The sequence below is a fragment of the Bos indicus x Bos taurus genome, chromosome 16 (genome assembly GCF_003369695.1).
Source record: "Bos indicus x Bos taurus breed Angus x Brahman F1 hybrid chromosome 16, Bos_hybrid_MaternalHap_v2.0, whole genome shotgun sequence".
NCBI classification, from domain to species: Eukaryota; Metazoa; Chordata; class Mammalia; order Artiodactyla; family Bovidae; genus Bos; species Bos indicus x Bos taurus.
Genome location: NC_040091.1, coordinates 74,949,719 through 74,974,791, shown reverse-complemented (window position 1 = coordinate 74,974,791; position 25,073 = coordinate 74,949,719). Strand labels below are relative to the sequence as shown.

The following is a 25,073-nucleotide window of genomic DNA, read 5'->3' as shown; positions in this document are numbered from 1 at the left end:
GATTCCCTATCTCTTCCTCTTTTGTTTGGTTTGGTGGGCATTTATCCTGTTCCTTTATCTGCTGGGTATTCCTCTGTCTCTTCATCTTGTTTAAATTGCTGAGTTTAGGGTGTCCTTTCTGTATTCTGGCAGTTTGTGGAGTTCTCTTTATTGTGGCGTTTCCTCGCTGTGTGTGGGTTTGTACAGGTGGCTTGTCAAGGTTTCCTGGTTAGGGAAGCTTGTGTCAGTGTTCTGGTGGGTGGAGCTGTATTTCTTCTCTCTGGAGTGCAATGAAATGTCCAGTAATGAGTTATGAGATGTCTATGGTTTTGGGGTGACTTTGGGCAGCCTGTATCTTGAAGCTCAGGGCTGTGCTCCTTTGTTGCTGGAGAATTTGCTTGGTGTGTCTTGCCCTGGAACTTGTTGGCCCTTGTGTGGTGCTTGGTTTCAGTGTAGGTATGGAGGCGTTTGATGAGCTCCTGTCAATTAATGTTCCTTGGAGTCAGGAGTTCCCTGGAGTCAGGGTTTGGACTTAAGCCTCCTGCTTCCAGTTATCGGTCTTATTTTTACAGTAGTTTCAAAACTTCTCCTTCTATACAGCACCATTGATAAAACATCTACGTTAAAGATGAAAAGTTTCTCTACTGTGAGGGTCACTCAGAGAGGTTCACAGCATTACATGGAGAAGAGAAGAGGGAGGAGGGAGTTAGAGGTGACCCAAATGAGATGAGATGGAATCAATAGTGGAGAGAGTGGGCTAGCCAGTAGTCACTTCCTTATGTGCACTCCACAACTGGACCATTCAGAGATGTTCACGGAGTTATACAGAGAAGAGAAGAAGGAGGAAGGTGACAGAGGTGGCCAGAAGGATAAAAGGGGGGATTGAAAAGGAGGGAGACAGATCCAGCCAGTAATCAGTTCCCTAAGTGTTCTCCACCATCTGGAACACACAGAAATTCACAGAGTTGGGTAGAGTAGAGAGGGGTTAGGGAGGAGACACAGGAGACCTGGTGGAGAAAAAGGAGTCCAAAGGGAGAGAGAGCAGTCAAGCCAGTAATCTTGCTCCCTAGTGAAAAATGGGTCCTGAAGATTGGGTTCTTAAAGGTACAAAATTGGTAACAAATACATAAAAGCAAAAATTAAAGATCTAGAGTAGAGTCTGGAATTCCAAAAATACGATGTTAAAGAAAAGAAGAAGGAAAAGAAAGAGAGAAAAAGCGAACAAACAAAAACAAACAAGGTCGCGAAAATTATAAAGAAAATACAGGTACAAATTTGATAACTAATACCAAAAAGCAAAAATTAAAAATCTAGAGTAGAGTTTGGAATTTCAAAAATACAATGTTAAAAAAAAAGAAGAAGAAAAATAAAGAGAGAAAACAAACAAACAAAAAAAACAATGTCGCAAAAATTATAAAGAAAATACAGGTACAAAATTGATATCAAATACCAAAAAGCATAAATTAAAAATCTAGAGTAGAGTTTGGAATTTCAGATATACAGTGTTATATAAAAGGAGAAGAGAAAGAAACAGAGAAAAGAAAAAAAAAAGTCACAGAAATTATAAAAAGAACTATAGGTACAAAATTGATAACATATACCAAAAAGCTACAATTAAAAATCTAGAGTAGACTTTGGAATTTCAAAAATACAATGTTAAAGAAAAGAAGAAAAAAAAAAAAAAAAAACAAGGTCAAAAATTATAAAATATATATATATGAAGTTTGCTGAAGAAGAAAAAAATAGGCTCTTTTTTTTTTTTTTTTGCAAAGTAATATGTTATAAAAGTGAAAATTAAAAGAACAATAGAGGACTTAAAATTTTTTTTTAAAAAATTAAAAAAAAAAAGAAAGAATGATCGTAAAAATAGTAAAAATATATCTAGGACTTTCTTTGGTTTTGTTGTGAGTATTGCATGTTCAGTTCATTTTTGGCTAGTTCCTTGGTCTGACTTATATTTCTCAAGATCTATAGGCCCCTTCCTATGTAGTCTGTAGTAACCACAGGGTTTAATCTATTGCCTGTAGCTTCCAAGGTGTTTCCTTCTGTTATAACTTCTTCTGTTTGCTGGTCTCTTCAGTGTCTGGTTTCCGCCCTGACACAAAGGGCACAGTGGAGGACACTTTTTTTTTTTTTTTTTTAAGGCTTACTTGTTCAGTCGCTCTGTGGGGAGGGAGGGAGGGATGCTGCAAACAAATAACACTGGCGTGGGCTCGCAGTGCCTCAGCCACCCTGGGTCTGCCCCCGCTCACGGTGCGTGTAGCCTCCCTGCCCACACTGCTCGGGCTCTAGGTTGTTCCGCCGGGAACAATCCGAGGCCGGCCCAGGGCTGCATGCACCTCCCAGGTCCAAGCCGCTCAGGTTCAGGCACTCGGGTAGTCCTCAGAGGCGCAGACTCAGTTGGGCCTGCGTTTTGTGCTCTTCCCAGGTCCGAGCAGCTCAGGTGATGAGGTGTTTGGCGAGCGCCAATGCTGCGACTTATCGCCTCCCCGCCACTCGGTTATCTGGGTGTAAAACCGGCGCACCTTCTCAGGCAGATGTTGACCGTCCAGACCCGCAAGAAGTTTTAGTTAGCAAAGAAGCCTGCTTACAGTTTTATAGATAATGTCTGTCTGGGGCTGCGATTGCTCCCTTCCGGCTCTGGCTGCCTGTCACCGGAGGGGGAAGGTCTGCAGCCGGCTATCTCTGTTCAGTCCTTTGTTCCGTGTGCAGGCCTGGCGGTGTCTTAGGTTGGGGCTGGCTTTTCGCGTGGTAGATATCCCGCAGTCTGGTTTGCTAGCCCAAATTATTTCGCTGAGATAGTGCTCAGGGTATTCAGGCCAGACTCCTACTCTAAGCGATGCAGCCCGCGCCGCGCCTCCCTGCCCAGCCCCCGCTTGCTAATGGCGTGTGCAGGCGTCTGCACTGCTTCTCCACTGGGGGAGTTACCTTGGGCTCGCAATCTGCGAGTTTTAATTGTTTATTTATTTTTTCTCCCTGTTATGTTGCCCTCTGTGCTTCCAAAGCTCGGCACAGATTCGGCAGTGAGAAGGTTTCCTGGTGTTTGGAAACTTCTCTGTTTTTAAGACTCCCTTTCCGGGACGGAACTCCATCCCTCCCTCTTTTGTCTCTTTTTTTGTCTTTTATATTTTTTCCTACCTCCTTTCGAAGAGTTGGGTTGCTTTTCTGGGTGCCTGATGTCCTCTGCCAGCATTCAGAAGTTGTTTTGTGGAATTTACTCAACGTTTAAATGCTCTTTTGATGAATTTGTGGGGGAGAAAGTGTTCTCCCCGTCCTACTCCTCCGCCATCTTGGCTCCTCTCTCCATCAGTACTTTTTCAAAGACAATTTCTTTTTATTTATTTCTTCCTTTGAAAGGCTTGTACTCTTGTTTCTTTGTATGCATTGTGATTTTCTTACTGAACAAAAAACACTTGAATCTAATACTTTGGTAATTCTGAAAATTAGATTTCCCCTCTTACCTGGGGGTTGCTCTTTTGTGTTAATGTTTTTTGTATCTCTATGATGAATATCAGCCTGCTATATAAACTGAAGATTATCTAGGTCTTTCCTGAGCCTTTCCCTGGGCGTACACGATCACCTACTTATTTCCCCTACACATGCAGTTGCTTTTGAATGTCCTGATGTTGAATGTCTGGCTCCTGAAAGAGGAAAAAGCAAACAATGAAAGGGGGAACAAAGGCCACTAAATATTTAAGCCCCTTTAAGTTACTTCATCCAGGATAGGAGGGGCTTGCAAGAATGGGGCAAGGGGCGACAAAAATGGAAGTCCATCTCTTTGATTATCTGTGATCAGAAGCAGCAATTGGTGACAAGAACACAGAGCCTCATATTTGGAGGGCAGGGTCCTTTTTGCCCACTTTGGCTCCCACAAGCTACTTGTAAGCTGCTCTGGGAACACATGCAGAGAACCCTGCCATGCTGCTATGGGTGAGGATGGGTCACTCCCACTGTGCTAGACAAGAGTTGAGATTGACCAAAACAAGTCAATTTGCCTGCCTCCATCTTCACGGAAACTGTAAACTATCAACAGAAGGCAGAGTTCCAAAATAGTGACATCAGGCAGATTCTACCGGTGCAATTGTTATCAAGGTGGGGAGGCAGATTCCTGATACTTCTTAAATTGCTGTCCTCCCAGAAATACACATTGCAATCTAAAATCAATGAGTGAGCCTTGTGGAAAAAGTCAGCTGGAAGCAGATAGGGTATTTTTTAATGTGGTCAATTAAAAATAATGGAACATTCAGTGAATATTTATATAGAGAGGCTCTGCTAGATACTTTGAGGGATGCCAAAACTTTACTACATAGATTTTTCCCAAAGAAGTTGTATCCTTCTTGAGAAATACAGCATACACAAAGAGGAGTCAAAGCGTAGTAGTAAATGAGAAGAAGTATCAAATAGATAGAATCACTCACAATCATTACAGTGAACTTCCAGAAGGAAGAGAGTGTGTATTGTGAATTTAAATCATCACAGAAAATTTCATCAAGTAGGAGTATTCCTGAGCTACTCCTAAGAAGTCAAGTGACTGAGTTATGTCCGACTCTTTGCAACCCTATAAACAGTAGCCCGCTGGGATCCTTTGTCCATGGGCTTCTCTAGGCAAGAAAACTGGAGTGGGTTGCCATTTCCTACTCAAAGGGATCGTCCCAACCCAGGAATGGAACCTGGGTCTTCCGCATTGCAGGCAGATTCTTTACCCTTGAGCCACTAGGGAAGCCCATAATCCTAGGAAGGTGAAGACATACCTTGGAGATGTTGCAAGTTCAGTTCCAGACCACCGCAATAGAGCAAGTAAAATGAATTTTTCACATATGTTTACAACAACAGCAACAACATATACCATAGTCTACTGTGATTAGAATTATATCTGAAAAGTGTACATACATTAACTTTAAAATAACGTATTGCCAAATCTAAGCCTGCAGTAAGTCATAGTAGTAACATTCAATAGCAGTGATCACAGATGACCACAACAAATATAATAACAGTAATAAAGTTTGAAATATGTGATATTTACCAAACTGTGCCAGGAGAAACAAACGGAGCAAACATTGTTGGGAAAATGGCACAAATGAATTTGCTCAATGCAGGGTTGCCACACACCTTCAGTTTGTTAAAATCTCAAAAAGTTAAGAGAAATAAAATAAGGTGCATGTGTATTCTGATCTAAAAAACTAGCAATAAGAGTTAAAACTTGCCTCGTACTCACTATGTGCCGGAGGCTATCTCATCCAATCCTCAGAACAATCACATGAGTTATGTCAGGGAAGCATTAGGGAAGCATTAAGAGATTTCTCAAGCTCAAGGCAGTCATGGAGCTGGAACTTGAATCCAGGCGGCAAGTTCTAGGGCCCTGATCTCTCTGCTCAGCCCTTACTGAGCAAAATGGTGTGAGCAAAGAGTAGAAGTCAGTGTGTAATACACTTGCCAGAGGGAGCAGAGGGGCTGCACTGACCAGCGTGACAGTAATTTACACATTTTCAGTTCAGCTCAGTTCAGTTGTTCAGTCGTGTCCGACTCTTTGTGACCCCATGAATCGCAGCACGCCAGGCCTCCCTGTTGTTGGGGATTTTCTCCCCAGGACTTGGAAGAAACGAACCTGAAAGAAGGACACTCGGACAGTCTCTTGCTCGGACTGACAAGTTTATTGCTGCAGTCAAGCCTTTTTATAGAAGTAGGAACAAAGAGCTTAGAGTATACAGCCAGCAGAGCGTGTACGGGGTTAACACCTAATCAGTAAAAATATTTCAAGGACGGTGCGCTCTAAGTGACCCATGTCCTTATCCCATAACCCATTTTCTCAAGCAACATCCTTAGTATTTATTATTAAATCTTGGCACCGGGCATAACCAAAGGCAGGAGATGTTTTTCTGCCCGAGCACACCAAGCTGGGATATTTCTGGCCCTTCACCATTTTCCCAAGGACTTCCTCCAACTGGCTATTTTGTACTGGGCTTCCCAACATATCCTTCTTTTGTTTTTAATTTAAGCATGGAAGCTGCTAGTTGGACTCCATTGTGGGAGGCATGGAGTCTCGAGTAGAGACATCTATATCCTATAAGCAATGACAGAAAAAGCAGGGTGATTAATACATATATAAAAATGTTGCTTCCTGAAAACCAAGCTCTAGGATCTAGAGATGATAGGGTTTTGGTTAAAGTATCATAAAATTGAGTGCTGTACAATTCCTTAGGTACCTTAACTTGAAAATCAGCAACTTGTTGTTTCAACAAATTGATGTCTAAACTTGAGTTATCTGTGAGATCCTGCAAATACGCTCTAACTTTATCCCAAGGATATTCAGTGCTATTATAGGGCATGTTAGTCAGACAAAAAGAAGTAAAATTCCAGTGACAACGTATACGTGTTTGGAAAGCCAGTTGCTGCACTTGATCTCCTGAGTGGATAACCGCAGTTTGTAACTCATTAATTCGTGTTTGTAATTGCTGATCTATTTGAGTTTGTCGAGTCCGAAGATCATGAGTCTTTGCGCCAAGCAGTGATAAAATCATGATTTTGTATATAATTATGTAAAGCCATACCGGACAAAGTTCCTACAGTCACAATGGAGATAAGGCTTAAGATGCCTGTAACAATCCACCCAATGATGCGCTTAGATCACCTAAGTCCAGTTTTCAACAATACAGAAAGAAATACAGAATCAGTCCAAGTCTCAGTTAAGTTTACGGGAAGCCATAACTCAGATCTTTGTTTAACTAGTGCAATGCTAGCATTGTGATATGAAATGGTGTGATTAACGCAGGTATACAATGCACATGCAGTACAATTGACAATCTTGGTCAATAAGTCAATATCAAAATGCCCTACAATAAACAAATATGGAAGGTGAACACATGATTGAATATGCTGCTGCTACTGCAGCTAGGTCGCTTCAGTCGTGTCCAACCCTGTGCGACCCCATAGACGGCAGCCCACCAGGCTCCCCCGTCCCTGGGATTCTCCAGACAAGAACATTGGAGTGGGTTGCCATTTCCTTCTCCAATGCATGAAAGTGAAAAGTGAAAGTGAAGTCGCTCAGTCGTGTCCGACTCTAGCAACCCCATGGACTGCAGCCTACCAGGCTCCTCTGTCCATGGGATTCTCCAGGCAAGAGTACTGGAGTGGGGTGACATTGCCTTCTCCAATGATTGAATATAGCCAGTACTATTGTATAGGAAGGTATAATTAGAAGGACGAAACATACCCATAGTCCCATAAACACTAGCGAAGTGCTTTAAGGCTGCTGGAATTTTCCAAATGTGCCATTGCTTTGGCCCCACAATGGGGACGACAATCCTGGGCCGTGGGGGTGATAAGCCCCCATTATACCAATTCAGCAATATGTCCTTATCAGTCCAGAAACTTGTCTTAGATTTATGAAAGCCTCCAATGCTTGATCTATTAAACCAGGAGCAGTTATGATGTTCTTCTTGCTCTTCAGAACAGTTTACAAACAACCCGTGAGGTCCCCAGTCAACAAATTTAAATGTATGATTAGTATGATTTTGCTGAATTATAGAAACTTTCCCAAATTGGCCTCGACAATCAGACCAATGTAACGGTTGTATCTCCTGTTTTCTTCTCCAAGATACAGTGTGACATGAAGGTTCCTCTGGTTGAAAAAGCATGTTCGAATAGTTGGCTATCTGGCCTGGATAATGTCACTTGGAGCCATTAAGTAAGAAAGATGCCATAGCAAACATTCCCAGACGCAAAGCAGTCCCATTGTTGGCAGAGTATGCCCACCACTGTGGGAAGATAGTCACGCAAAGGGGATGAGATCCGAAACAGATAGGCAAGGTTTTGAATTCCACGGAAATGTTGATTGGCTTTCCTGCATCTTCTTCATGGATTGGTCGCCTTATGGACCAGGGACTTGGAAAATGCATGCTATCATTGGTAAAGATCATAGGGGCTTTATCTACCCAATCCACTATGGAGAGAAGTGGTGGGTTGGGTATGTATGCCCAATAAGCATATTCTGCACTTACCCAGAGGAACAGGAAAGAACAGCTAACATTGCCAGAAACAGCTTATCTGGAGTCATAGGAGTTCCAGTACTCTTCAGTGTCTGCTCAGCCTGACGAGTCATGTTTTTCACTTGAGCCCATGTCGGGTAAGGGTTCAGACGATGGCGTTTCCTCATTGACTCCTCCAAGGTCATTGATGAGACCCTTCGTGTCAACTTCGTCATTTGCCAAGGGAGTCTGGTCTTGGGGTCCTTCTCGGTAACGGACATGGCGAAGGGGAACCCAGATTTCCTCTCCATCTGTAACAACAAGACCATAACCCTTGTCTAGAAGTCGTAAGATTCCTGGCAGCCATTGATTAAACTGCTTGTACCATATTGGTGTATTGATTTCTAATTTGCTGTTTTTGTCTTCTGCACAAGTGTCAGAATTATTTTTTGTTAAGTTTAAAAAATTCAGGGAATAAAGAGTTAAAGATAATAGTAATTGAGGGTTCATGGGATAAGAAGTGTATCTCCTCTTCTATATTCCCCCTTACTGTTTTAATAAATGAGTTTTTAGGGTGCGGTGGGCTCTTTCAATAATGGTTTGACTCTGAGGATTATAGGGTATTCCTGTAATGTGTGTTATGTTCCATTCTGATAAAAATGAATGAAACGAATGCGAGGTGAATGTAGGTCCATTATCTGTTTTCAAGACAGAAGGAATCCCCATAATGGGGAAGATGAGTAAGAGTTTGGAAATGGTGTGTTTACTGGATTCTGAAGAGACAGGTATTGCCCAGATAAAGCCTGAAAATGTATCAACTAAGACAAAAAGCAAAGAAAACTTTCCTAAGGAGCAGTGAATGAAATCAGATTGCCAAAGGGAGTTAGGCTGTTGCCCCCGGGGATTAACTCCTGAAATCATAGTTCGTAAGCGCAGAGGGGTGCAGACATCACAGGCTTTAATAATATGCCGCGCTTCAGTGAGAGGAATATGGTATCTAGAGTGCAATCTGTTAGCACTGGTATGAAGATTAGCGTGTTCGTCATTGGCAGACATAAAAATGGGAGCTATGAGCCTGTCAACAGCATCATTTCCTGCAACCAGAGGGCCAGGTAAACCTGAATGAGCACGTATATGTGCAATAAAGAAAGGTTCCGTACGTGAGCGAATTAAAGCTCGAGTCTGTGAAAAGAGAGTATATAATTCTTCACCTAGGTTGTATAAAAAGGCGGTAACAAAATCAGGAAAAAGGGAAGCAAGGTATTTGGAATCAGTATATACGTTGAAGGATAATGGTTGAAGCGACAAAAGAGCATATAAAGCATACAATTTAATTCTTTGTATTGAAGAATAGGTAGTGGGTAATTTCTCTTTGATATCAGGGCCACAATCCCTGCAATGCCTTTCTTGTTGCCATCAATGAAATAGGTGGGTGCATTGGAAATAGGTTGGGATGTAATGATATTAATTACAATGAATTTAGTACATTGTAGAAAGTCCCATAATTTTCCTTTCGGCAAATGAAATGAGGTAACATTTTGAAAATCACTTAATGCCATTTGCATGGTCAAGTTATACTGTAAGGTAATTTGCAATTCCTTTTTTGTCAAGGGAACATGTATTGCATATGGATCAAATCCAAAGTTTGTATATGGCTTCTTCCTGACACAATTAAGTGCCCTATTTTCTCAATATACCCATTCTACTGGGCTATGTTGAGCTATAATTGCAGTGGGCGAATGTTCAGTGGGGAATATATATAAAGAAACTGGTTGATCATAATCTAGCCGAGTTGAAAAAGATTGTTGAATGCGTTTCTCCATAAAGGCCAGTTCTTCTTTGGCCTCTTTTGTTAACTGCCTAGGGCTATTGGGGTCAGGGGATCCCTCTAAAATTTTAAATAGATTTTGTAAGTCATAGGTGGGGATGCCAACAGATGGCCATAGCCAATTAATATTTCCTAGCAATTTTTGAAAATTATTCAGCATGCGTAGAGATTGCACAGAAATTTGAGTTTTTTGAGGTTTGATTTTAGATTCTTCCATAACATGTCCTAAATAATTAAAGGGTGCTTTCCATTGAATTTTATCTGGCGCAACAAGCAGGCCATGATTTTGAAGAGTAGTAGTAACTTCATTGTAACTGTTGCAAACAGAGTTCAGATTTCATAGAAAGAAGTATATCATCCATGTAATGAATTATAAACGCAGTAGGACATTTATCTCTAATAGGTTGTAATAAAACAGATATGAGATATTGGCAAATGGTAGGAGAGTTCATCATTCCCTGAGGTAGCACCTTCCATTGAAATCTTTTAACAGGAGCCATGTGATTTATAGAAGGAACTGAAAAGGCAAAATGTTTTCTATATTTAGGGTGCAAAGGTATAGTAAAAAAGCAGTCTTGTAAGTCAATAATAACTATAGACCATCCTTTGGTACCATAGAAGGGGAGGGAAATCTGGGTTGTAAGGGCCCCATAGGTGACATGGTGTTACTAACATTTCTTAAATCTATTAACATTCACCATTTTCCTGACTTCTTTTTTATTATAAAAATAGGGGCGTTCCATGGGGAAAATGAAGATTCTATATGAGCTTTTTGTAATTGTTCATTTACTAATTGTGTAAGAGTTGCCAGTTTTTCTTTAGTTAGGGGCCATTGAGGTGTCCATACTGGGGTATTAGATTCCCAATCGAGAGGCAGCGGTGTTAACTCAATGGCCCCCATTAAAAAGGTTCATTTAAAGAAACTGTGGCTTTCGTTTGCTCAAGAAAATCCCATCCCCATAAATTGATAGGGATATTAGTAATATATGGTTTAAGATAAGCTACAATTTGATCAGGGCCATACACTTGTAAATAGGATGCACTGACAAAAGTTTGTGTGGCATCAGCTTCACCCACTCCTAATAGTCTAGAAGGAGCCACAACCTTACCCCAATCAAGGGGCCATTCTGCAGCTCCAATGATTGAAATGTTACCTCCGGTATCTAACATGCCTGTGAAATTTTTTCCCTGTATGCGTAAAGTAAGTATGGGTTTCTGATGTTCCTTTAATAAGGTGGATAGTGCAGCAGTAAGGTTGGTACTGCCAAAGCCTCCCTGCTGAACTTTATCAGATGCCTTCATTGGTTTGACATATGGCAAAAGTAATAATTGTGCAAAACGTTCCCCTTTTTGTAAGTATACATTTCCCATTTTCACAACATTTACCATAACATGTATTTCCCCTTCATAATCTTCATCCATAACACCAGTCAATCCCATTAAACCTCTCATTGTGCAGCTACTATGTCCCAAAATCAGTCTCATTGTCCCGGGTGGAATTGGGCCATAATATCCAGTGGGAATTTTGTGGGGGTCATATAATTCTATTAGTTCCATATCATAAGGACTAGGTATATCAATGCAAGCACTCTTAGATGTAGCTGCTTGTAGCATCATAACGCTAGGTCCTCCTTTTGTAGCGGGGCTAGAGGATGGCCCCTTTATCAGTTTCCCTGTTGTTTTTGTTGTGAACCGGGGTTCAAAGTGTTTCCATCCTTATCAAATTTAGAATGACATTCATTCAGCCAATGGAACCCCTTTTTACATCTTGGACATATTTTTGGGGGTCTTTTCTTATTAGAAGTAGTATTATTTTTTCCGGCCTGTGTATTGTTTTTAAATATGGCTGGGCTTCCCACAGTTAAAACATTTGGCATTAGCAGCTTTTTGTACATTAAAGGTTTCCAATGCTGCCAATTTTGTTCTATGGGACATAGATCTGATGTCCTTATATGCTTTCAAATATTCCATAAGAGAGCCAGTCTCTCGAATTGGTCTGAGCACGGATTGACATTCCTCATTAGCATTTTCAAAAGCAAGTTGTTTTAAAATAATATTTTATAAAGTCACATCCTTAATATATTTCTCAATTGCATCCTTTAATTTTCCTATAAATTGAGAATATTCCTCCTCATGTCCTTGAATAATCTTAACAAATGAACCATCAGAGTTAGTGCTATCAACCTTTGCTTACGCCCTGCAGGCAGTTTCTTTAATGAAATGTAACATCTGAGGGGTAATATTAGCTAATTGTGCAATCATATCGGCCATGGCTCTTGTTCCAGTGAGTATATCGTAGGTTAAATTTGTAGGGTTACCATGAGATTGCTGGTCAATCAGCATTTGTTGGGCCTCATCATTAACCCATATTTGCCATTGAAGTAATTGTTGAGGATTGAAAACCATCTTTGCTACTTGAAAAAAATCATATGGCATCCAATGGTCAGCCCATCCTCTGAGAAATTCTATACAGTAAGGAGAAGTAGGTCCATACAGAATACATGCTTTCTTAAAGCTAGACAACATGCCAAAATCTAGATTAGCCCAAGTATTTTGGCCTTGGGCAGGTTGATTAAATTGCACTGGGAAAGGGAAAGCGCAAGCAGGCATCTCCTGAGGAGGAGTGAAATGATTAGTATGAGCAAAGGTAGCAATTGCTGTTACAGGCAGAGCAGAAGGGGAAACCTCAGGTTTGGGCTGTCCGTTGAATGAAATGACCTCCGTTCTAAGTGGCTTCAGTTTTGACACATCCTGTATATATGTCTCAGTTGTTTGTCTAAGGATTGTGTCTGATTGAGCATAACATTCTTATATTTCAAAGCACCTTGCATATCTTGTTCCTTATGCTCATATTCATGTAAAGATTGAATAGTTTTTCACTTCCAAATTAACGTTATGCCCTTCAACTTGTTCTATGATAGCCCGTATGAGTGACCATGTAACCCTTGCCGATATGCTCGCAAAACATTATTTTTAACCCTTTTCTATATGTCTAGATTGTGTGTCCCCTCTTCTGGGAACCATGAATTGTTCCAGTAAAATATGATAGCAGTCGTTCAACTGATCTCTTGAAACATTAACACCGTTTTGTTTCAAAAAATGATGCATTATAGAAATGAAAGGAATTTCACTGCTATGTTGTCCCATCCTGCTTGCCTCTTTCTGCAGGGGCTCGTCGCTTTGTTCAGCCTTCCTCTCAAGTCCCTCTTCATGGCACCACTTGTTGGGGATTTTCTCCCTGGGACTTGGAAACGACGAACCTGAAAGGACACTCGGACAGTCTCTTGCACGGACTGACAAGTTTATTTCTGCAGTCAAGCCTTTTTATAAAAGCAGGAACATAGAGCTTAGAGTATACAGCCAGCAGAGCGCGTACGGGGTTAACACCTAATCAGTAAAAATATTTCCAGGACAGCACGCTCTAAGTGACCCATGTGCTTATCCCATAACCCGTTTTCTCAAGCAACATCCTTAATATTTATTATTAAATCTTGGCGCCGGGCATAACCAAAGGCAGGAGATGTTTTTCTGCCCGAGCACACCAAGCCGGGATATTTCTGGCCCTTCGCCATTTTCCCAAGGACTTCCCGCAACCGGCTATTTTGTACCGGGCTTCCCAACACCTGTCCATCACCAACTCCCGGAGTTCACTCAGACTCACGTCCATCGAGTCAGTGATGCCATCCAGCTATCTCATCCTCTGTCGTCCCCTTCTCCTCCTGCCCCCAATCCCTCCCAGCATCAGAGTCTTTTCCAACGAGTCAACTCTTCGCATGAGGTGGCCAAAGTACTGGAGTTTCAGCTTTAGCATTATTCCTTCCAAAGAAATCCCAGGGCTGATCTCCTTCAGAATGGACTGGTTGGATCTCCTTGCAGTCCAAGGGACTCTCAAGAGTCTTCTCCAACACCACAGTTGAAAAGCATCAGTTCTTTGGCGCTCAGCTTTCTTCACAGTTACACATTTTACTGTAGGCCAAAGTGGGTCCACATGCAGAAACTCTCTATTCAATTGAGTTTCAGATTTAGCATATCCATGATATTTTAAGAAATGTCTTCCTCAATTTACTATAGTGTAGAAAGACAACCCTATAAACATTTTTTTCATTTTTATCCACATTTTCTAATTGCTAAAGAACATAGTAACTTTTCTTTTCTCATTTAGTTTTTATCTGATTGGAGCAAGAATTCTATATTGTGAAATTTCTGAAAATAATGTGAACTGGAATGATGATTCCCCAATATGTGAAAGTAAGTACATCCTCTCTTTAGAATATAGAGCAGCATTTCTCCAACTTTTTGATGTGGTGAGTGTGAGTGAGTGAAAGGTGCTCAGTTGTGTCTGACTCTTTGCGACCCCAAGGACTATACAGTCGATGGGATTCTCCAGGCCAGAATACTGGAGTGGGGAGCCTTTTCCTTCTCCAAGGGATCTTCCCAACCCAGGGATTGAACCCAGGTCTACCGCATCGCTGGCAGATTCTTTACCAGTTGAACCTCAAGGGAAGCCCCTTTGATGCAGGGATCCCTTTATTCTTTTAAACTAAAGTAGACATCCAAGAGCTTTTCTTTATATGGGTTATGTCTATTGATATTAATATTATACTGGAATTAATTAAAGCTGAAAAAAATTTAAATAATTATTAATTCATTTTTAAGGAGAGTAATCTTAATACATGTAAATATATGCAACAAATTTTTATGAAAAATCAAAAGATTTTAAACCAAATAGAATTGTGGTACTGTTTTACCTTTTTCCATATTATTTAATTTTTTTCTAGATTCCACGCACACTTTTTAACTTTTTTAAGTTAATTTATTTTTGGTTATGCTGGGTCTTTGTTACTATGCACAGGTGTTCTCTAGTTACTGTGAGCAAGAGGCTACTCTTTTTTATTTTATTTAATTAATTAATTTATTTTTACACAAAAGTCATTTTGTATTGGAGTATAATTGATTAATAATTTTGTGATAGTTTCAGTGAACAGTGAAGGAATCAGCTGTACATACACATGTATCTATTCTTCCCCAAAGCCCCCTCCCATCCAGGTTGGCACATAACATTGAGCAGAGTTCCATGTGCTATACAGTAGGTTTTTGTTGGTTATCCATTTTAAATATAGCAGTGTGTACATGAGCTTTTCAAAGTCCTCAACTATCCCTTCCCCTCGGCAACCATGAGTTCGTTTTCTAAGTCTGTGAGTCTCTTTCTGTTTTCTAAGTAAGTTCATTTGTATGATTTCTTTCTAGTTTTCACATACAAGGGATGTCATATGACGTTTCTCCTTCTCTGTCTGACTTATTTCACTCAAGATCACATTCTCTAGGTCCGTCTGTATTTTGCTGTGAATGGCCTAATTCATTGGCTGTATATATATACACACCACCTCTCCTTCATCCGTTCCTATGTCGATAAACATTTGGGTTGTCTCCATGTCTTGGCCACTGTAGACAGTGCTGCAATGGACACTGAGGGGCATGTATCTTTTCGAGCCATGTTTTTCTCTAGGTATATGCCCAATAGTGGGATTGCAGGGTCATACGGTAGCTCTATTTTTAGTTTTTTAAGGAGCCTCCATACCGTTCTCCATAGTGGCTGTACCAATTTACATTCCTACCAACAGTGCAGGAGGGTTTCCGTCTCTCCACACCCTCTCCAGCATTTGTTGTTTGTGGATTTTTTGGTGATAGCCATTCTGACCAGCGTGAGGTGGTATCTCATTGTCGTTTTGATTTGAATTTCTGTAGTGACCGGTGGTTTTGCATGTTTCCGTGTGAGGCTGATCTTCGTTTCGGTGCGCAGGCCTCTCCCTGCGGTGTGGAGCACAAGCTCTGGATGCAGGGCTTCAGTGGCTGCAGCGCAGGGCTCGTTAGCTGCGGGTTGCAGGCCCTGGAACCCTCCGGCTTCCATGGCTGTGGCCCACAAGCTTTAGCTTCCCACAGCATGTGGAGTCTTCTCAGACCAGGGATCAAACCTATGTCCTCTGCACTGACACATGGATTCCTATCCTCTGTACACCAAGGGAGTCTGCAAATTACTTTAATATCTGGCTTAAAGGAAGACATCTGGATTCAGCCTATTGCAAAATCACACAGTGTGCAATCACACAGTAACCTCTGAAAAATTTAACCATACTCTCAAAGAGATGAAACTGAAAAACGACAGTAATAGTCTTAATTATAGTAATAGTATTAATGTTAACAATCAATTTGTTAGTGGAGATATTTATAAATCATAAAGGATTTTCTTAGCACAGAGTTTTATTTTTAATCACAAGTACATTTTTGCATTAAATTGTCAGCCTCTTTTATGATGGTGAAAACAAAACTTAGAATGGCCTTGCAGATAAATATATGTATGTCATATTTCAGGAATAAGCTTCATTCTAAAAGTTAATTTCTAAATTAATCGTTTGAATTTGAAATAGTACATTTTGACATAGAGACTTTCTTCTAATTGGATATTGGATTCACAGCTAGCTTATATTAATCATATGTTATGAATTATTTGAAGGAAGTTCAGGACTTTGCTAATGCTGTCTATTTTATCTTTGCTTCATGTCCTTTTCCCCCCTTTAAAGAGATTTTGTGTTCCACACCTGGAAATATAAAAAATGGAAGATTTACCGTTTACAAGGATGAATATCAGTATAATGAGATAGTAATTTATATGTGTGATCCTTCAAATGGACCAGATGAATATTCTCTTGTTGGAGAGAGTACGCTTATTTGTGTTGATTATGACAGATGGAGCAGTGATCCTCCGGAGTGTAAAGGTAATAATATTTCCATTTATTTCCTCCTGAGTCTGCAAAGATCATGGAAGCACTTCATAAATAGTTTTACCTACAAGTAAACAAAACAGTCATAAAGTTACTCCTCTTGCTAAATTGACTTCTAATTTAATTTAATATTGGTCAAATCAAATTAAAAGATAATTCTAGTTGCAGAGTTCCCCACCAGTCACTCCACATGTCCTTGGCATTCCAATTTATACATCATGAGCTACTGTGTATATGCATGAGCTAGAACTTTTTGGTTTTTTGTTTGTTTGAAAGCATCAGAAAACTCAACACACCCTGGCTTAAGAAATAAGAAAATTTTATCTTGTATTACAAGATCTCTGAGAGTTCTGGCTACAGGAATATTAAAAGACTAACCCACTAAGTATCCATCACTATATGAATAGATAAAGAAGATGTGGTGTGATGTGGTGTGGTATAGTGTATGTGTGTAATGGAATATTCAGTTCAGTTCAGTCGCTCAGTCATGTCCAACTAACTCTTTGTGACCCCATGAATCGCAACACACCAGGCCTCCCTGTCCATCACCAACTCCTGGATTCTACTCAAACTCATGTCCATCGATTCGGTGATGCCATCCAACCATCCTCTGTCGTCCCCTTCTCTGCCTGCCCCCAATCCCTCCCAGCATCAGGGTCTTTTCCAATGAGTCAACTCTTCCCATGAGATAGCCAAAGTATTGGAGTTTCAGCTTTAGCATCAGTCCTTCCAATGAACACCCAGGACTGATCTCCTTTAGGATGGACTGCTTGGATCTCCTTGCAGTCCAAGGGACTCTCAAGAGTCTTCTCCAACACCACAGTTCAAAAGCATCAATTCTTTGGTGCTCAGCTTTCTTCACAGTCCAACTCTCACATCCATACATGACTACTGGAAAAACCGTAGCCTTGACTAGATGGACCTTTGTTGGCAAAGTAATGTCTCTGCTTTGAAATGTGTTATCTAGGTTGGTCATAACTTTCCTTCCAAGGAGTAAGCGTCTTTTAATTTCATGGCTGCAGTCACCATCTGCAGTGATTTTGGAGCCCCAAAAAATAATCTGACACTGTTTCCACTGTTTCCCCATCTATTTCCCATGAAGTGATGGGACCAGATGTCATGATCTTAGTTTTCTGAATGTTGGAAGTGAGAAATAGATTTAAGGGACTAGATCTGATAGACAAAGTACCTGATGAACTATGGACGGAGGTTCCTGACATTGTACAGGAAACAGGGATCAAGACCATCCCCATGGAAAAGAAATGCAAAAAAGCAAAATGGCTGTCTGGGGAGGCCTTACAAATAGCTGAGGAAAGAAAAGAAGCAAAAAGCAAAGGAGAAAAGGAAAGATATTCCCATCTGAATGCAGAGTTCCAAAGAATACCAAGAAGAGATAAGAAAGCCTTCCTCAGCAATCAATGCAAAGAAATAGAGGAAAACAACAGAATAGGAAAGACTAGAGATCACTTCAAGAAAATTAGAGATACCAAGGGAACATTTCATGCAAGGATAGGCACAATAAAGGACAGAAATGGTATGGACCTAACAGAAGCAGAAGATATTAAGAAGAGGTGGCAAGAATACACAGAAGAACTGTACAAAAAAAGATCTTCATGACCAAGATAGTCACGACGGTGTGATCACTCACCTAGAGCCAGACATCCTGGAATGTGAAGTCAAATGTGCCTTAGAAAGCATCACTATGAACAAAGCTAGTGAAGGTGATGGAATTCCAGTTGAGCTATTTCAAATCCTGCAAGATGATGCTGTGAAAGTGCTGCATTCAATATGCCAGCAAATCTGGAAAACTCAGCAGTGGCCACAGGACTGGAAAAGGTCAGTTTTCATTCCAATCCCAAAGAAAGGCAATGCCAAAGAATGCTCAAACTACTGCACAGTTGCACTCATTTCACATGCTAGTAAAGTAATGCTCAAAATTCTCCAAGCCAGGCTTCAGCAATACGTGAACCATAAACTTCCAGATGTTCAAGCTGGTTTTAGAAAAGGCAGAGGGACCAGAGATCAAATTGCCAACATTCGCTGGATCATAGAAAAAGCAAGTTATATGTATAATTCCCAAATATTTGAAAAGTATGCAAGACACTACTAAGGAACCTATGAGTCAAAGAAGCAGTCAAAAGGACAGCTAGAAAGTGTTTTGAATCAAATAAAAATTAGAACACAACGGATCAATATATCGAAAGGTGGGATACAGCAAAAGTATTGTTCAGAAAGATATTTTTAGTGTGAAATACTTATGTTAGAAAATTCTCAGATCAATCATCTAAGTTCTACCATAAGAAACTAAAAAAGAAGAACAAATTAAACCCAAAGCAAGAAAACACAAGGAAATAATAGTTAGAAATCCATGAAATTGAGAAGAGACACAAAACAGGGATAATCAAAGAAATCAGCCTGGTTCTTAGAGAAAATAGATGAAGTAGATAAACTTACAGACAGTCTGACAGGAAAAAAGATACAAATTACCAATAACAATAGTGAAAAGGAGAATATCACAAAATATCCTACAGACATTTGAAGAATAATAAGGAAGAAAACAAACCACTGTATGCCTATAAATTTGACAACTTAAACCTTCTCCCGAAGAGCACTATAAACCCTGTGTCCTCACTGGGGAATTCTACCAAACATTTAAGGAATAGATGGTAGCAGTTCTACACAAAGCCTTAAGAAAATATAAGAAGAGGGAATCCTCAACTCGTTTCATGAGGACAGCATTGCTCTGAGGCCAAAACCAGATTGTGTACAAGACAGCGATTTGACATTTACAAGATCAAAGCAAGTTGATCACCATGATGTGTCTATTGTGTATGTCATAACCTCATAGCTTATCTATCTGATAACCGGAAGTCTGTGCCTTTTAATCCACTTCTTTTATTTTGTGCATCCTCCCAACCACCTCCTCTCAGTTTATCACTTGTTCTCTGTACCCATGAACCTATTTCTGTTTTGTTTTGTTAGTCCATTTGTTTTATTTTGTAGATCCCACATATAAATGAAATCATGTGGTATTTGTCTTTCTCTGACTGACATTTTACTTTGCATAATATCCTCTAGGTGCATCCATGCTGTCCTGAATGGAAAGATTCCATTCCTTTTATGACTGTGTAATATTCCATTGTATACATACCACATCTTTTTCATCCATTACTACCCTCAGGCGGCTTCCATATCTTGTTGTTCAGTCACTACGTCGTGTCCGACTATTTGCAACCCCATGAACTCCAGCACACCAGGATTTCCTGTCCTTCACTATCTCCCAGAGCTTGCTCAAACTCATGTCCATTGAGTCGATGATGCCATCCAACCATTTCACCCTCTGTCGTCCCATTCTCCTCCTGCCTTCAGTCTTTCCCAGCATCAGGGTCTTTTTCAGTGAGTTGGCTCTTCGCATCAGGTGGCCAAAGTATTGGAGCTTCAGCTTCAGTGTCAGTCTTTCCAATGAATATTCAGAGTTGATTTCCTTTAGGATGGACTGGTTGGATCTCCTTGCAGTCCAAGGGACTCTCAAGAGTCTTCTCCAGCATCACAGTTCAAAAGCATCAATTCTTTGGCACTCAGCTTTCTTTATGGTCCAACTCTCACATCCATACATGACTACTGGAAAAATCATAGCTTTGACTAGAAGGACCTTTGTTGGCAAGGTAATGTATCTGCTTTTTAATACACTGTCTAGGTTTGCCATAACTTTTCTTCTAAGGAGCAAGCGTCTTAATTTCAGAGCTGCAACCACAGTCCACAGTAATTTTGGAGCCCAAAGGAAATAAAGTCTGTCACTGTTTCTATTTTTTGCCATGAAGTGATGGGACTGGATGCCATGATCTTCTTGTTTTGAATGTTGAGTTTTAAGCCAGCTTTTTCACTCTCCTCTTTCACCTTTATCAAGAGGCTCTTTAGTTCCTCTTAGCTTTCTGCCATTAGGTGGTGTCATCTGCATATCTGAGGTTATTTATATTTCTCCTGGCAATCTTGATTCCATATTGAGCTTCATCCAGCCTAGTATTTCACATTATGTAGTATGCATATACATTAAATGTAACAATATACAGCCTTGACGTTCTCCGTCCCAATTTTGAACCAGTTTATTGTTTCTTATCCAGTTCTGTTGCTTCTTGACCTCCATACAGGTTTCTCAGGAGACAGGTAAGGTGATCTGGTATTCCCATCTCCTTAAGAATTTTCCACAGTTTGTTGTGATCTACACAGTCAAAGGCTCTAGAGTAGTTGATGAAGCAGAAGTAGATGTTTTTCTGTACTTCTCTTGCTTTTTCTATGATCCAACGGATGTTGGCAATTTGATCTCTGGTTCCTCTTCCTTTTCTAAATCCAGCTTGTACATCTGGAAGTTCTTGGTTCACGTACTGTTGAAGTCTAACTAGAAGGATTTTGAGCATTACCTTGCTAGCTATTGTAAAAAAAAAAAAATGCTGTAATGAAAAAAGTGCTGCACAAATCTTTCTGAATTAGTGTTTTGTTTTCTTTGGATTAATACCCAGAAGTAAAATTGCTGGATCATACGGTTGTTCTATTTTCCCCTAGGCTATGGCTCACTGTATTCATTTCTATACACTGTCTTTCGAAGTAGAAATTAACTGTTCTTTAAATGTTTATTGCAATTCACCTGTGAACCCACATAATCCTTATTCCGTTTGTGGGAGTTATTTGATTACTGATTCCATTTCATTACTAGTAGTCAGCATACTCACATTTTCTATTTCTTCTGGACTTAGTATTGGGAGAGTGAATGTTTCTGAGAATTTATCCATTTATTCTAGGCTTTCCAACTTTGGATGTATAATTGTTCATAGTATTCGCTATGATCCTTTGTATTTTTGTGGTATTGGTTGTAACGTCTATTTTTTATTTCATTTACTTGTATCCTTTCTTTTGTTTCTTGATGAGTGTGGCTATATGTTTGTCAATTTTATCTTTTCAATGAACCATCTCTTATCTTCATTGTTTTTTACTCAATTTCATTTATTTCCGCTCTGTTCTTTATTATTTTCTTCCTTGTACACATTTTGTGGGGATGGTTGTTCTTTTGTTGCTATGGGTGTAAGTTTAGTTGTTTACTTGAGACTTTTCTTGTTCCTGAGGTACACCTGTGTGGCTATAATCTTCTCTCTTAGACTGCTTTTCCTGTGTTGCACAGATTTGAAACACACCATTTTCATTTTCATTAATCTTAAAAATATTTTTATATTTTTTTGATCTCTTCAGTGAATGACTGACTGTTTAGTAACATGTTTTTTGGTTTCCATGTGGCATTTTTTTCCAGTTTTCTTCTGCTGTTGATTTGTGATTGGAAAAGATATTTGATCATAGATTCAAATGTAAGACCTAAACTCTAAGACTTTATGGGAAGAGATAGAAAATATTTATGAGTAACCAAAGATTGCTTTGAAAACCTTAGAAGCATTATCCTTTAAAGAAAAATAAATAAACCAGACTTCTTAAAATCTCAGAACTGCTGCTCTCAAACACATTGGAGAAAGAAAAAAAAAGCCATAGACTGGGATAAAATGTCTGCCAAGGACATTTCTGAATGGACTTCAAACTATGATAAACAAAGAACTCTTAAAACACAATATGAAAGAAGCAACCCAATTTACAAAAAAAAGGGGGGAACATATTTGAATGGAATTTTTTCACCCAAGAAGAAATGTGAATGCCAGTGAAGTATATGAAATGTTGCTCAATATCATCAGTAATAACAGAAACTTAATTTAACACCATGATGAGAAACCACTAAAACCTATTAGAATGCCTGAAATTAAAAACAGTAACTAACAATTCCATATTTTGGTATGGATATGATGTATTTGAAACTCCAATACAGTACTGTTAAGAATGCAAAGTGGTATGACCATTTTGGAACACAATTTAGCAATATTTTATACAGTTAAGCATCCACTTAAGGGTTCAATCCCTGGGTCAGGAAGATCCGCTAGAGAAGGGCATGGCAACTCACTCCAGTATCCTTGCCTGGAGAATCGCGTAGACAGAGGTGCCTGGTGGACTATGTTTCATAGGGTTGCAAAGACTTGGACGTGACTGAGGGACTAACACTTCAAGGAATAACTCAGCAATCCAAGTCAAGTGCAAACATGTACAGATGGAAACCTCCATGAGAATGTTCATAGCATCCTTATCATAATCATCCCACTCTGGAAACAAGCGAGAATTTCCTGTCAATTGGAACCTGCCGGGTTACAGTCTGTAGGGTCTCAGAGAGTCGGACAAGGCCGAGTGACTACCACTTCCACTTTTTCACTTGCATCTATTGCAGATTTAATCTCATAAGATATTCTCTTGAAGTCACTGCCCAGTCCAGCGCTTTTTGGTTTTGCTTTGTTTCCAAGTTCTGCAAAACCTATTAGTAGATCCTGAAGTCAAGCTAGAGTGTCATGATCTGTAATTTACTTCTGGAGAAGCAGAAAGAGAAAGTGAAGTCACTCAGTTGTGTCCGACTCTTTGCAACCCCATGGACTGTATCTCTGTCCATGGGATTCTCCAGGCAAGAGTACTGGCATGGGTTGCCATTTCCTTCTCCAGGGGATCTTCCCAACCCAGAGATCGAACCCAGGTTTCCTGCATTGCGGTCAGCCGCTTTAACCTCTGAGCCACCAGGGAAGTCTGGAGAAGCAGAGTAGAGTGGGAAGTAGCAGAGCACACTGGTGTGAGGCTAAGTATTAACTTGAAACCTGATCTTGGGTCTGCGTGCTTGTGTACTGCTTTACAACTTAAAAATTGTTTCCTGATCTCTTGACTGTAGTCCAGAATGTTTGGAAAACGCTGTCCTAATTACATTGGCCTTTGTATTTCTTGAGCATCCCAATTCCTGTATGTTTTTGCCATATGAAAACTTTTTTATTTTTTTCATAACTGGCTTCTTTTAAACTTTTAAATTTGAGCCCAACTATTACCTTCTCCAAAAGTCTTTACTATCTTTCTAAAAGAACAAGGTATGTAATTAGTCTCAGCATGAGCTGAAAAAAATCCTAGAGCTGAAGAATATCAAAAGTCACTTTTGAACTTACCCTGAATTTGTATCTGACGGTCAGACCTTTTCAAAACTTGTTAACACTGGGGGAAAAAAAAATGTAGAGAAGTCAATAAACTATAATGATTGTCTGTTCCTAGTAGAAAAACATTATTAGATCCCTCTAAATCTGTTTCCCTGGAAGTTGAATGCACAAATAAAGTCTTTTTTTTTTTTTTTTTTCTAATTAACACCCTGCCTTTCATTCCTTGCTTCTTTCTTCCCACTGGTAATTATTACTTTGCACTAGATTTTTGCTCCTATGTGAAGCAGATTTCCATTAATTTTGGAATTTCTCCACTTTTCAGTGGTCAAATGTGACTATCCAGTTGTTGAACATGGAATGATATTATCAGGATTTAGAAGAAAATTTTACTACAAAGCGCAAGTTGTATTTAAATGTAACCAGGGTTTTTACCTTCATGGCAGCAGCACAATTGTCTGTAATGCAAACAGTGTTTGGGAGCCCAAGTTACCAACGTGTACTAAAGGTACGAAGGTGTCTTTCTCCTTATTGGGTTTGTTTTTTGTTTTTGTTTTTTTTGACAATAAATTTCAGTGATACAGAATAACAGAAAAGAAACACTTTTGGTGCTCATATCTGTCTTATAACCATTTCCATGTTACATGCATGCCAACTAATTCACAAGGAAAGCTGCTGTTTTGATCTTTCTGTGCTTTTATAGGCTCTTAAAATGTGATGTATGTACATCACAGATGCATACATTTCTCTTGTTCAGCATCTTTACATGTAAAATGGATAGGAAAAATTTTTCAGTGTAAATTAAAGCAATTGCATTTTTACATAAATAAGTGTGTAAATGAACAGAAAGTGGTAAATTCCAAGTAATTCAATGAGTTTATATTTTTGTTTTCCAGTGCCAGTTGCTGTTCCTACTGAGCCTTCAACTACCCATGCTTCAGGTTTCATAAAGTCCTGCTCATATGTGTCAATATCCTTTAAATTCTTTGTGAATTTTCAAAATCTTCTAAATGTCTGGTGACTTACACTCGCTGTAATTTTTGGTCATAGAAGGAGGGAGAATGCATTCACAACCATTTTTGTACTTAGTCTAAAATTACTTACTAAACCAGACGTGTAAACTTAGGTAATGTGTATAAACTTGTGTACGTACACGCGTGATGATGGAATGCCTCCCTCACTGTGTGATAGCAAAGTTACAATGGGATGCATTTAAAGCACTTAGCACAGCACCTCGTGTCTAGAAAGCTCTTAAACGGAGCTCACCTGATGCCCAGTTTCACTGTAATTAGTATTAGTGTAGAGGAAGATTCACAGCTTCTGTTTTTTTAACATGTATGTTTTCTGTATCATCAACATTGATCATTTATTCATTTTAAAAGTGACCTGTTGACACCTGTACAGAGTATCATCTGGGTCCAGGAATGTGTTTCATTTTCCTGCCAATAAGGAATTTGGTTCTTTTTAAATAGTGTAA

The 25,073-nt window shown here is 39.6% G+C and overlaps 1 protein-coding gene across 1 annotated transcript in view; it reads left to right on the top strand.

Moving 5' to 3' along the window:
• Window positions 1–25,073, top strand: part of LOC113906940 (membrane cofactor protein-like) — a 54,259-nt gene that overhangs the window by 16,682 nt on the left and 12,504 nt on the right. Inside the window, exons 4-7 of the mRNA XM_027565760.1 lie at window positions 13,934–14,019; window positions 16,350–16,544; window positions 23,922–24,104; window positions 24,493–24,537. Of these exons, the coding sequence (XP_027421561.1) occupies window positions 13,934–14,019; window positions 16,350–16,544; window positions 23,922–24,104; window positions 24,493–24,537 (509 nt within the window). The remainder of the gene's footprint in view (window positions 1–13,933; window positions 14,020–16,349; window positions 16,545–23,921; window positions 24,105–24,492; window positions 24,538–25,073) is intronic.